Raw genomic sequence first — 14,833 nt, 5'->3', positions numbered from 1 at the left:
TGATATCAAAGAAGTCCACATCATTCCCATTGTAAGCATTCTTCATTTTACTGGTCATAACCCGAAGAGCCATGATTTGACGAAGGATCAGTATGTCAGGTTTGCTGGTGTCAACCTGAACCTCCGGATTACTGACCTGGTTGGCTAATCCATTTCCTGTCACTGCAAACAGGTACCTGAAATGAGAAATGACCCCATTGAGATGATCAGTAAAAATCAAAAGTTACAGAAGTTGAAAGATTTCTACCTAGATTTTAGTATTTCCATTGAGTGCAATTAACTGGACATTCTTCCATTTCTAATGAACACGAATTTCTCCTTTTCCTGGGTACATATTATTTCTCCAATTTGACCATGACCTTTTTGAAAGCTACCCTTTTGCAGAGGTTGGTGGGTCAGAGTAAAGTGTTGAGATAGAGTGGGTATTTAAGTTATCGAGTGTGTACGGGAGGAACACAGGATATCATCAAATAAGACAATGATGCACTTCCCTCTCTGTTGGGGCTTTTGAGATATGGTGCTTTATAAGGCCAGGCCACTGGGCAAAGAACCACAGGTATTAAAAATTTTTCAAGTGACACTACTGAAACAGCTTGATCCCTGGTTGGAGCCATAATACCAGAATATGACTACTATCACAAACTTTTGCCCCAGTACAATTAGCTGGGTGCTTTGCCAATACTTCTATGGCAAAGACCATTCCTAAGAATGTCTAGAAGCCTTCCATGCTGTTGATACCTACTGTGAATTGCTTCATGATACCTCTCTAGATTTGACAACTGAGAAAACCTTCTCTGAAGGTTACCCAGGCATCTAGGAAGGGAGAGATTACAAATCCATGCAACGGAGGCTAACCTGCTCTTGCCTTTTCCATTCCAACAGTCGTCCTCATTACCATTTCCTGCAGCCATCCTCTCATCATTGCAAACATTGCTAGGAAGAGAAGACCAGAACTTCTTGGCCTGTTTCAGTTTCTCCTTGACATCAGTAACCTAATTAAGAAGTAAAAAATAGAGACCTCTAGAAAACAGCACAAAACTATTTTACGTTTTGATCATTTTTAAAGTATCTCCAGAGTGATATGGAATTCATTTTTACTTTAGTCACTAGAGGAAAATGAAGATCAAATTTATACTTAGAAGTACAAAATCACTCAAATGAATTAAGAGTTGAAATATTCTAAAGGAGTTGCCTAGGTCCACTGTTCGCTCTACCTCTCCATTTTAACTAACATCTGAGGCCCACCAAGTTCTGTGCCCTGTAAATACAAATAAGACACAGTCTCTTCTTGCAAGCCTTTTATAGTCAGGATAAGCTTATATATTGTCCACTCTGTGAAATTTGTGCTCCTTGCCCTCCTTTATGTTCTCTCCTACTATTGTATTTGGAGCATGTTTGCTATGGATAAAGCAGTTTGCTTACATTTTCCCATCCTTCTCCTACCCTACCATTTACTATATATCACCTTAGTTAGTAAGCTCGAATATCTGCACTTCCCTCTCTGTTGGGGCTTTATGAGAGCAAAGTCCCATCTTATTCCTCTGAGCTGCCCAGTAACTAGCACAATGGTGGGCTCATAGTAGATGCTTAGTAAATACATGGTGAAACAACAGGGAGGTTTTGAGATAAGACATTGCATCACATTTCCTAGACTACATATGAACTTTCTGAGCTAGAAAATGAGAGAGGCAGATCTACTGATCCTCATATGCAATTTGCTAGAAACGGTTCACTTGATACACTTGTAAGCTAAAAATGCATTTTGAGCAAATGTTTTCAGTACTTTGTTATTAAACATGACCATTCCTGCCAAACTGCTCACCAGTCGGTCCAAACTAGTGCCAGCTGCTGTGGTTGGGCGTTCCTCTAGGTGATCTGGTCTGAAGCGAGCACTGAAGGCACTTTCAGAGATGGACCGGGAAATTCGTTCAGCTGGCAAGGGTTTGGGGGGTCCACATCCCTGGAAAACCTGCATGGGAGCAAGTGTGATCATATTAGGGAAGTCATAACACAAGCTGGAGGGTGCCTCCAGCTCTCCTTCCCAGTAGTTTACCTTCTGAGACACTTGCACACTATTGTCCTGCATGTTCATAATAGCATCAGAAATCTTCACGTCGATGGGATCCATGACCGATTCAATGTTGAAAGGGCCCTCTAGCCTCTCTACCACCATCAGCATAGCATCTAACATGAGGTTTGGAAAAGAACACAGCATAAAAAGTAAATCATTAGTTCAGCCTTGGGTAATCAGTCTGATTATTTTACTGTCTTTGTTTCCTGTGGGTGTAGAGGGGAAGGCACACATCATAATCAATTCATGGTTTTTATATCTATTTCTATTACACCAAATTACATTAAGTCATTGTGTATCGCTAGCTCTTTAAAGTGTGAAGTAGCCAGATGAATGCTTCATTCCACAGCAAGGAAACCCAATCAGGAATCTTCTATTATACTGGTTATTCCTTTGTGTGTCTGTGGCTGTCACTGTTAAGACTCTGAGCTAGCTCCCAGCTGACAAACCCAAGGCTGGAGGCAGAATAACATGCCAATTCCTTCAGACTTCCTAGGATCTTTTCGTTTCGGATTCCATTTACAAGAGTCAAAATATACATCAGTTAAAATCCTGGCATACCAATTCTTTAATTTTTTAAATGAAACTCTTCTAGATCTTTCGCAGTTAGAAAATACAAAGTATTCCTATGAATTTTAATGACTTCAAATAATGACCTTTTGAAAAATGTAATTTTTGGAATAAGAAAAATTCTCATTTCACATAGAAGGGCCATGAGTTACTTTAAAGCAAAAGATGTACCTCTTTTTATTTAAGTGAAAATACAACACAACACAGTATACACAAACCATGTACTCAATAGCGTGTCTTCACTGATTACTCTGCAAGTCACTTTTATGTTGGCAGAGTCTAGAAATTTCTAGCACACACTGAATCTCTTAAAGTTTCCTTTCCAGGCATATCTGTTGTAATTATGAGATTTAGTATTTTTGCCTGATACTTATTGGACAATATTAGAAGAAATTGTAAATGTAATCATGTTCTCTACCCTTTACACTCTAGTGCTTAAAGCAAGGCAGGAAAAGGACAGTTAGGTTCACATTGTCCACACCCTTCAGGTAGCCCAAGGCTGCTAGAAGAACTAGTTTTCAGAAGATTGTGTGTCTTTTCTCAAAGAGCACTGCAGACCACAGCTGAACTTCTTTCTACCTAAGCTTTCTAGTGAAAAGGAGTTTCGGCATCAGCATATCAATGAAACCAAATTTGGTCATCAACCTTTCATGTTCAACCTAGAACAAATGCAACATAGCATTTTAAAGCACAGGGTCATTTCTCTAAACTACAATTCCAGTGTCACAAACCACAAATAGATTTCCATGAAATGCAATTTTTTTAAAGTAATAACAAATGAAGTTTCAGATTGCATTGTGGTATGCACCAATAAAGTGACTGACGCTTCCAACCTCTAAGTAAAGGCTGCCAGCATGAATATACCATTGTACTTGAGGAGAGAAAAAAATGCTTTTGATGTGCTAGCAAAAGGAGACTTTTGTAAACAAGTGGAGCACAACTTAAATGTGTTCATCATTGTCAAAGCAGCAGAGCTGTCATGTACAGAAAGGACATTCCTTCGTTGCTGAGAAGTCAGCCGTTGCTCCAAATAAAAATATTATGAATAGACAGATAATAAACATCCAAAATGCAGAATTTAAACAAGAGAAAACAGCACATTTTGTAACTTACTTATTCTCCTAGTGGTGAGGAAAGGCCAGATCACTAATGTGTTTGTGAAAGAGTGAAAGGAAACATAAACCCCAATTCTTCTGGCTCTTTGGCGTCTTTGTAAACTCTGAGCCGGCCCGGCCATACACAAGGGCCTGGGAATAGAAAGTGAAGCCTGGCTTTTGTTGGGGCCGGTGCCATGGCGTTGTGTGTTGCGCAGCTGAAGAATGTGAATGAGGGCACATTCGGCCTATGGCCTGCAGCCCAGGAGCCAAAGCTACTCCTAACCCCTAGGGGAAGTCATGATTGGCTATCAACTGGGCTCTTCCTTGCAGCAGCCAGCCTTGATTAGAAGCGCCTAGTGAAATCCAAAGATGGTTGGTGTGAAGTTTTGGTTTTCCTCTGGCTGATCTAGGTTGCAGGTCTCTTGTTTACAGGATTTTGACTGTCTGCCTCCTGCCAGGAACTGGCTGGTGCCCCACCAGCAATCCCAATACACCAATACTAAATTCCCATTGGCAGCAACATGTGACAATAAAGTTGGCTAAGAGTCAAACAATGTTAATACTACCACAGTATGTGATAAAGAACAGGAGCAACTAAGCATAGTTTAGGGACTCTCCAGAAACTGACATTTTTGGTGGTGGGGGTACGTATGGGGGCAGTATTTGTTTCATTTTTCAGACTGAAAGTTTCATTATTACCAGCCTTTTTTTTTTTTTTACAAAACCAAGTCCAAGGTGTTTCAAATATTTGGATCTATCTTGATAAAGGCTGACAATACTTTAATAGATGCAGTTAAAGAGAGGAAAGGGAGGACATGGCAGCTAGAAGGCAGGTTTGGAAAAATCCTTAGTCTCTTTGAAGGGTCTAGTCCAACTAGATGATTTCAGTGCTCAGGATACTGGCATTGAGTTGCTCCCCGCTCCCAAACAACAAAGTGCCCCTTTCTCACTAGGTACTATGTGGCCAACAATCAGAAACCCCCATTTTAAGCTTCATGACCCAACTGGCAGTTTCCCCACTTAACCCCAAGATCTGATTTAAAGAAGTAGGGGAGAAAGCCCTTGATCATTAACTGCAATCATTTAAAGAGGAAAGAAAAATTCCTTGCAAAGAAAAAAAAAAAAAAGAACTTATAGCAGAGGCATGTAAATTGGGACTGAATTCTGCAACCAGAGCAAATTAATTAAACCCTTTTGAAATTTCATGAAAAAGCACTGGAGATTAACAATGTCTACTATCCCTGGCCTTTTATATCAGTTTATTAAAAATAAAAAAATAAAATAAAATACCCATTAAAAAAATGAAGTTTAGATACAATTATACACCTCACCCTCCAAAAAAAATTATTTAAAAATAACTGAGGAAAATTGATTTTAAAATCCTATCAATTTCCACTAGGTTTTAATTTTGTTTCTTGAAAGATATGTCATTTTTAAAACACCAATAAGACCAACAACTTAAGTCCTTCTTGTTTTAGGGTACCTGGTTGATAGAGTATGGTTTTAATTTGATATGGACCTGCAAACTCTTGGAAAAATATGTAGAAGAATTTGTATTTTAATACAGGATAAGTTATAGTTTCAGCCAGAACATTAGAATAATAGAATAGTGCAAGGGTCAAGACCCTTCTGTCCGTTATTACTGATGCATATGTAGAAAAGTAAGGAAAACTAGATCGCTGTCACAATACATTCTTTGTATCATGTGGCAAATTCCACTCCTTTACCCAGAGAACTAGTGTGTTAGATGTTACAGGAGAAAGTGAAAAGGCTAACCAACTTTTTTAAAAAGAAAAGTGAATTACAAACTTGACATTTGTGTGTTGGGGCGAGGGTGTGATTTAAAAAGAGAGAAAGAAAAACATCAACTTTAGATCTGCAAATGTCATGGGCTTTTATTTTCATGGGAAATATTCTAAAGCAACAATCTCTCCCATGGCTTCATTCTGGGCATGATGTGCCATTTGTGCGTGTATGTCTTTGCTGATCTTACGCCTTCCCTTTCATGGGATTCTGCTTTTCTGTGTGTAGAAGATTTTTTCAGGTCTTCTAGCTTTGAGCTATTTAGGCTACAATTGTGCCGAAGTGCTTAATATTCACATCTTCTTTTTTCCTGTGTCAGTGTTCTCAAGAATCTGTTGGAGCCAATTTATTGATGCACTTTCAAAAAGAGTTAATATGGTAATTAGCTCTCATGCAGACTAAAAAGCAATCCCTATCACCAATCCCGCCCCCTGAAAGCCAGCAAATTGCCTACATATTCCCATGATGTGAAAATAAGTCCTTATAAAGACACACAAATTCTCAAATTATGCAAATATGACTGGGGATGATCAAATCTGAGTTTGTTTTTGTGAGGTATTAGTATGTGTGCTTGGCCCCACTAGCACTCAGCATTCGGAGGTTCAACACTGTTGTTTCAGAACATATGCATTAAGTAGGCATCGAGGGAGTTGATGACTGGACATTTAAATTATTCTTAATTTGTCTTTCCCCAGAAATCATAATTAACCCTCTCAGAAACTGGCCACTTTACTTAATATTGATGCCTGGTTCCATTAATGGTTTTATAGGTTTTAGGTATATGTGAGAATATTTACCTTTAAAATTATCAGGGCAAAAGTTTTTCCATTCCCCTCAGAGCAGTTCATTATAGAAACAGAACCCCTAAATTTCCACAATCAGATTTCACCTGATGCAAATTTCCAATGAGTACCCAGACGGTTTACAGAAGATTTGGTTGCAATATAACAGATATAACATTTTAAAAGCCACTTTCGCAGTGCAGTAATAACTGTATGCCAGCATTTACATGGATACAAGCCTATGATATATAACTAAAACTGACCTTTGGGGAGAAAATGTCACAAGTCACTTTCTTGTTATTAAACTTGGTATTCACTGTGTCTAATGTCTTTAGAAATGCCATCATTAGTTCGAGAGAACATTAATTTGTAGAATGGTATGAACTTTGAGTACAGTTCAAACTCTGGCAAACATTAAATAATGAAAAGAAACTTCATAGCTGACAATATTCTCTGTGGTCAGGAGCTGAGTTATTTCCAGTAACACAAATACATTAATCACTTGCTCACCTATGAAATTGTTCCACTCAAAATCAAGATCTCCTTGGTTGGCCAAACAGCCTCGCATGATGTTAGAGCAGTAGTTGTAACATGGCTTCACAGTCACTAGACCCTGGCAGTGCGAGCAGTAGATCATCTTCAACAGGGCGTGGGTACACTGGGCTGTGGGATTTACCTAATTTGGGAGAAGAAAGAGACAATGGTGGGGCAAAGACAGACACAGAAATTGCAAGTCCATCAAGTTGACTTTAAAGGCTTGGCCATGAATTTAAGAATCAGTTGTGATGGATCCCATTTAGCAGGCCTGGCCTGCTTCCTGAAGAGGTGGACTAGAGCAAGATTAGATAAAAGGAAGGTATGTGCTGGGAAAAAGGGAGAGGGCAGGGATATACATTGCATTACCTTAAATAACCAAGCTCCATGTACCTCCCATTCCTCCTCCCTGTCTGTCTCTCAATCTCGGTCTCTTTCTCACATACACACTCACTCACATTAAATGCTTCAATTATTTCAAAGTCTTTTTACAAATAACTTTCCAGGATCAGCCATGAAATACAGTAGTAGAGTCTACCTTTACCAGCCCACGGTGCATGACCTGCTATGGCCTCTACCATCACTGTGTTTGCCTTGCCAGTCTGGAACATGAGCACATCTTTCTTTATAAACACACCGACTATAAGACTATGTTTGTAACTTAACCCCCTGATCGAGTTTTAGAAGGGTACCCAGTGTGTACTCTATTCTGTGCCTATAGCTGTGCAGAATGCAAAAACAATGTATTCTACAGGGAAGAATATAAGTAAATTTAAACTTGGGGTTATCTGAAGAAATTCCAAGGCTTGGAGTCCTTAGGGAACACTTGATGAAAGAGGTGGACTTCAGTTAAATTTTGAAGAAGGGTTTGGATTTAAGTAGTCAAATAGAAGGGGAACATCCAGTTAGGAAAAATGAAATGAACAAAAGCTGTAAGAGAATGTACAGAGCACATCGGAGAATCTTAGAATGCGGTTGAAGAATTGTGGGAAATAAGGTTGGATGCATAGGAAGGAGTTGTGTGTATGGCTAGAATTCAAAGGGGCTTCAACATCAGAAAGAAACCGAGACACCACATAGCAGGTCACTGGGGGCTACTAAAAGTTCGTAAGGCAACCAGATTGGGCTGCCTGTCCTCTGCAGAGAAATGAGACTTAGTTTCATCTTCCTACTTCCAAAAGGTGAAATTATCTTGGGCATAGAAGAGCTGATCCCATCCTGTCACTTATTTTCATCAATGCTTAGAAAGGATTATGGCTAGGTATCACACATTAGCAGTTAACCAAAAGTTCCTGTCTTCTCATTCTCTGCCCCACTTGCCTCTTTTGGAGCCCAGTATCAGAGGATTAGGACATTCCTCTCTATCAGTACCAACCAGCTCTATAAACATAGACTTTTGAAAGCAGATACCAACACAGTGAACAGATGTTGGGATGCAGGGCAGTCCAACAGTTGGATACCACTTATCAACAGTTCCCTGTGGAACAGAAACCTGGGGCGGGGAGTGATTAGTACTGTTAGGGGAAAAACTTAACCCTGTTAGGCTCCTATGTGATGCGCACGAACACACACACCCTCTTATCTCAAACAGAACTCTAGCCTAAAAGCAGCGAGAGAAAACATCCAACAACAAGATGGCAATTATATAAGGTCAATTTTCCTATGAAGAATTAGGACTTTTCCACAGTTTTAACCAATCCCAGGTACTAAATCAGTCCTTTTGACCATGTATTAATGTACATTAAAACCTTGACTAAACAACACCCTGGAGGAATGGCCATTCTGGACAGCTAGGTTTTCTGAATAGCTAAAAGTTTATTCCTTTAAATAAGTCACATATAATTAGGATGTTGATACTTTTCTACCTTCTCATTTTACAGATAAACAAAAAGGCCTGGAAAGAGGAAGCAGCTGGAAAATCATAGGATCAGAGAAGTCTTAGACGGGGACTTGAGATCACTGAGAACAGTTTTCACATTTAAAAGATAAGAAAACCTCCTTGTAGCTTTGCAAAAAAAAAGATATATGGGGCACAATCAGAATAAGCCTACTTCAAATTTGAGATTTTGTTGAAGTTTTCTCTTTCATCTTAAAAATGTATTAAAATTCTATATTTTGTTCTATAACAAATGTTTTCTTCGATGAAAAAAAAACTAAATAAAATTTTAAAAAGATAAGAAGACCAAAGCCAAAGAGATGAATCGACTTGCTGACAGTCACCCTGATACATTTGACTCTAGCACTGCACCTTATTTCCCAGATATATCATGTTTCACTGCCTTCTTAAACAGAATCTATTAAATTGTAATAGTAGGTATCAGTTGTTTTCTTCTTTACTTTCAGTTAGGTTCCACATTGGTGAGAGAGCTAAATGGCTGAATTTTAGAGAGGTAAAGAGTTATTATATAAATGCCTATGAAATATCATAGAATAGCACATGGAATTTGTTGAATATTATGCTTAAGAGGAAACAATACTCTAGAAAGAAGAAATGTAGAATACTAAAGTGTCGAGGAATAGTTATGGAGCACCTACTATGTGCCAGGGATTATTCTGGAATGCATTTGTGATTAGGTAACAATGCAAGTAGAAATTTCTCTTTTATAATATGGAATCTGCTCTGGAAAACACAAAGAAATTCCAAAATGCTATAGACCTTTAGAAAATAAGCAAAAATTTAAAACTCGATTGTTATATTCAAGAAACATTTTTTATTCAAATAAGTCTTTTCCCATTCTTTTTCTTTTTTAACTCTAGGAAGTGGTCCATTGTATTTTTAGTTCAATTATAAGTCTAAATCACTTATGCAGTGGACCTTGTAGTACCCTCTCCTAAAATAGGTTGATGGAGGCTCAAGTTTTAAAAACAGACGAAACTAAATGACACAGTAGAGTTTTATTAAAAGAAGGTTATGAAGCTGGATTTGGCAGTGTTTTTCCATTTCATGCTTTGGCTAAGTACTGGCTCATGTTCTGCACATGATTTCTTGTATAACTACTGAAAATGATCACAAGAACTCGGCTCTAACATGCTATGGAAACATTAAATAATACCAGAACTGAGGAGAGAGATGGGGAAGATATAAGAAAACTGGGAAGAGAAAGGACATATTAAATACCAAAGTTGGAGACAATCTGTCTTTCATCTCATAAGCACTAATCAGACCACCATGCAGTACTTTACATGAAGGGAATTCAGAACCTGGGAAATAAACCCCTTGTGTTGGATGAGGCCCTAGCATAGTTTTAAAATAGTCACAAGATGTAAAGAAACAAGGGTCCCCTACAATGCTCACTTCTCCAGAGAAACTGAAAATAATGTGACCACACCACAGGCCTTGGGTCTCCAGGGTTGCTGACCTGCCCAAGCTCTGGATGGTGAACCCAGAGTACCAAGGAACAGCTCTACCTTCTGCCTATGGACTACCCCAGCGGAGAAACAAAATGGCTGCCTCTCTCTTGGAATCTTTGAGGGCTTCTTGGTAAGAAGCGATGTAGGTTGGTAAAAGAGCGAAAAGGGTACCACTGCCACAAGGAAGAAAAATCCAAACAGTGTATGGCACTTTAATTTCTCTTGTGGAGTTTCTGGTAAGTCTAGGATCTCCTTGATCCAGTGGTGGCTCTTGCTGTCATATCATGATATACCAGGCCCTGATGGGTGCCCCTTCACAAGCTCTCAGTGGTCTCTCCACTATACCACAGGCAAACCTTTCTTTCACCCATCAGCAAATATAATAGTGGACTCAGTCATATCTTGTTCTGAGAATTTATTAATTTTTAATAGAAATTCAAGTTCATTCACATTCTACTTCCTTGTAATACTAAAAATAAATTACTTCTCCTGAGTTCTCAAAAAACTTATTTACAGAAGAAGTTTTACTCCAGAAGACCCAAGACCAAGTGGTAAGGTCATGCATGTTACATGGGGATTAACCAAGGGGTAACCATACTCCAAGGCTTTCCTTTGATCCCCAGTTACATATTGATTCTCTATGGTATGGCATACCACTGAAAATGATCAATCTGATTGTTCCTTAAGGTTACAGCTCTTTACTAATATTTGACATATTTTCCCTTTGTTCAGAGGGTCTACTGCGCCCAGATGTCAGTGACTTCCAGAATCCTTGGAGCTGGGGTAGGAGTCAGGTAGGAGTCAGGTAGGGTTTTGACTGCTTTTATAAAAGTCACATTTTTCAGACCTCTCATAGAGATTAGTTTCTCAAAATGATATTTAGAAAAAAACACGGAATGGAAAACTGCACACTCGTCCCTTCCTCCTTTGAACCACCAACACAAAGAATGAATTAATGGTCTCAGAGAGGAAATGCTTATTTAATTTCTATGGTTTCATGATCATAAAAATCTTAATGTCAAGATTAAAAAAGAAAATATTCTTTGTCAGAATAACTTGTGTACTGATAGCTTTTATTGGATTTTCTTGATTTATATGATATACTTACAGAGTACTTACTATGTGCCAGGCTCTGCTCTAAGTGCTTTATCTGTATTAACTACTGAATTAACTAATTTAAACCTCAGAATAATTGTATGAGATATTACAATTTAATTTCACAGATGAGGAAGCAGAGATCCAAAGAGATTAAGGGACTCACACAAAATTTTCCAATAAATGGTCATGATTTGAACCCTAGCAGTTTGGTTCTAGGGCAGGTACACTGGACTCCCTTGATGGTTATCTGAATGGCTTCTTTTCAATAATAGACTATAGGAACCTTGAGGGCAGCACCTGGAGCTGGTCCTTCTCCATTGCTCCCAGACCCAGTACACAGGGTATCTACACACAGTGAACACTCAGCTAAAGGGCTGGATGCTTTCTAGTAAGAATCTGCAGTTTTCAAATTTATTGACCAAATGAATCAGTTTTTATGTTACAGAGTAAGTTAGGATGCAACTTTTCTATGTGGAACAATTCTGACTAGATATTTAGATATTACATATTGTTTAATAAACAATAATGACTTATTCAGCCAATGTTATGTCCTTAGAATGGTTCAATATGCTACAGAGGTGAGAAAAATGCATATTACCCCCACACACATACACACAGAATTCAAAGACTCAAGGAAACACTGCTGGATGTGGAGAGAAAAGATTTCACTTGAGCAAAACAAAACAGAAAACACATTTTGCTGAAGTTTTAACATTTTGAAAGAATTTCAGCTAAATGTATAAGAGATTGTCAATTTCTACTAGAAACTGGGGCATTACTTATATAAGAAAAAAGTTTTGACTATGTAAGAATGGGGTAGTTTGATTTGTTTACTTTGCAGGGCAGTATGATAGAAAGGGATCATCTGGACTCAATATTTCTATATTAACAAATCAAAATCAATGAGTTACGGAACACTAACGACAATACATTAATAGCCAATTTTCAAGCCTTATAAAATCCTTCAAAACTTACCAAGGTCTTTCTAAATGTTAAGGTAACTCTAGGAGGTGCCTTAGAATTTAGATTTTAGGAGCTGGTCTGTGTTTCTTGGTAAAAGTCAGTGGAGAAAAGAATCCTCATTTCCTTTATAAGTTATTAAGACTCTTTTAAAAATAGTCATTCCTGCCTTCCTCAGGATATACATTTAACTTAATATCTGCATGCCATTTCTGCCATAAGGTCTTTGCAGAAAAGTCCCTTTGTCTGCAAAGACTCTTTAATATAGATTGAAATTTTCTATGAAATAACCTGTATTTTCCAAGTGCCACATTAAAAACTACTGCAAGCAGCCTGAACAACAACAACACTGGAGCAGTGCTCTTCATGCAGCCTGGATTTCATTTCAGTAATTCAGAATGAGCCTTAAGCCACATTACACAGTGATGGCAGTCAATATGCTGTACTGAAGTTAAAAACACATTTTCTCTTAGTTTATTTCAGTTCCTAACATACGTTGGCTGCAACATTTTTTCTTGCACAGCCAACGGTACCAAACAAACAGAAAAAGTCTAGATTTTATCTGTTCCTTGATAACATAAGCATCCAATAAAATAACAGGAAATATTTCCCAAATTTATGGTAAAAGAGATAGGGAACCCAAACATATGATAAGATGTGATGAGTTTATTCAACAACTCCCTAACTAGTTTTGAAGTCAATGTACACACAAGGAAAGGAGGTTGAGGTTCCTAACTATTTCCCCAATAACAGAGCATTAAAGACATAACAAAACATATGGAATAAGCTAGGATTCATTCAGGAATGTTTGTAGATAGACTGTAGATAAAACTGAAGCTATATAAATACTTGAAAGTATGTCTTATTTTGTTTTAAATTATTAGACTCAATTACGACCTAGAAGTCGAAGCATCATTGTATTACTACCTTGTAGAAGACTCTATTTTTGTTTTGAGAGTATATAATCTCGATTTATTCCATCCTTGACACTTTTCACATTCCTACCATCACCATCTCTACCCCCACTATATCTAGAGTTCCACCTTCCTCTTTCAATTCCAGTTCTTAGGTTGTAAGTGAAAAGAACATTAAGGGTTAAATAAATGTCTACACTTTGCTTCTGAGAAGCTTTCTATATTGACCATTTATAAAATTTATGTTTATAATGATTCAGGAAAGTGACAAAATAATTTGTATAGTACTCTTGTAGGTGTTGGAGCATTGTGAATAGACAAATGAAGGAGGAGCAATGAAAACTGTTTTCAAGGCAGGACAGTCATTTAGACATCACAATGGTAAGACACCAATTTCTAATTATAGTCCCTGTAGTTTGGGGTTGGGGTATAGACATAGTCCCATTATGTCAGCATTAATTGAAACCATGAGAATGCAACTCTTTTTGGCATAAGAGCTATTAATTTTCATGGTGCATGTAACCACTTGTGCATTTTTAAAAGACCACAACAGACTTCACCCTTCTAGGCAAAACTGCTGCTACAAGAAGGTAAATAAGAAATGTATCATAAACCATGACAAGTAAAGATGAAATAAGTAATACAAAGATGTGCAGCACAGGGGTATTCTTGAACCATCTGTTATTAATTAAAGGGACTTTTCTGTAGTTTGAATTGTAAAGCTCAATGAAGTAAGCTGAAATCATTGGATAGTTTAGGCAGAGAAACTTTAGCAAGGCAAGTATATTTAAAGTAAGGAGTGACTTTCTCTTTAACCAAGTTAAGTTTGCTGGTACTAATGGCTTTTAAAAAGCTTAGTGATAATCAAATCACTGCTCAATGTAAAACCACAATCCTTCTGTTGCAAAAGTAAACTGGAAAACCAAGGCATCCACTCATGAAGAAAAAGTGAGAACATCTCTAAAGTTAAGAATCCAATAACTAGCCCCAAGACTGTGATGCTTTTCATATTAGAAATTAAAGACCTCTTTGTAGATGAAATAGGTGAGGTGGCTCTTTTTAATTAGGAAATACATTCTCCACTCTGAAAGGCCTTTTTCAGGCCAAGGTAATTAAACCTGTTGGAAACCAAAAACAGCACTGTTTATTTCTTAGGTTTCTCTAGTTGCAAACTACACTTGGAACAGCCATTCAGAGGAGTGGGAATCCATAACAAAAAACATTGTTTGGGTATCCAAACTAAGAGAAAAGCTTACTTATTTTATTAATCAAATGTATATTTTTCAACATGTTCAATAATTTGAAATATTTCTGACAGCCAGGTCATTTATTAAAAGCTGTTTAACTGGTAGTCATACTCCAAAAATTAATGTAAGGGATATTTCTCTAATGCGCAAGTATTCCTTACATGCTTCTAAACAGAAACATTACAAAGATAGGTTTTTACATAATTTGTGTTTTAGCACCTTTAAAAACTGATTTGATGCCTGAATGTATTATGATATAATTTTGATGACTTTCCCATCTTAGTTGAAAGGTTTGATTTCAAGTCAGTCCCTAAACTAGAAGAAACTCAGTAGTGAGGCAAAACATTTTAAAGTTTCTAATTGCAATACTTAAAGTAGTCACAAAACAGTGTTCTCAATTAAATGA

General features: G+C 37.6%; 1 protein-coding gene across 1 annotated transcript in view; it reads right to left on the bottom strand.

Moving 5' to 3' along the window:
* The window catches only part of GPC4 (glypican 4), a 102,712-nt gene that overhangs the window by 2,197 nt on the left and 85,682 nt on the right, over window positions 1-14,833 (bottom strand). The window contains exons 4-8 of the mRNA XM_006921526.3: window positions 6,834-6,999; window positions 2,054-2,184; window positions 1,823-1,969; window positions 856-992; window positions 1-176 (exon numbers count right to left, since the gene is read on the bottom strand). Coding sequence (XP_006921588.1) covers window positions 1-176; window positions 856-992; window positions 1,823-1,969; window positions 2,054-2,184; window positions 6,834-6,999 — 757 coding nt within the window. The remainder of the gene's footprint in view (window positions 177-855; window positions 993-1,822; window positions 1,970-2,053; window positions 2,185-6,833; window positions 7,000-14,833) is intronic.

This window comes from Pteropus alecto, unplaced genomic scaffold (assembly GCF_000325575.1).
Source record: "Pteropus alecto unplaced genomic scaffold, ASM32557v1 scaffold19, whole genome shotgun sequence".
NCBI lineage: Eukaryota > Metazoa > Chordata > Mammalia > Chiroptera > Pteropodidae > Pteropus > Pteropus alecto.
Note: the sequence above shows the minus strand (reverse complement) of the source record. Positions and strands in the feature narration are given on the sequence as shown.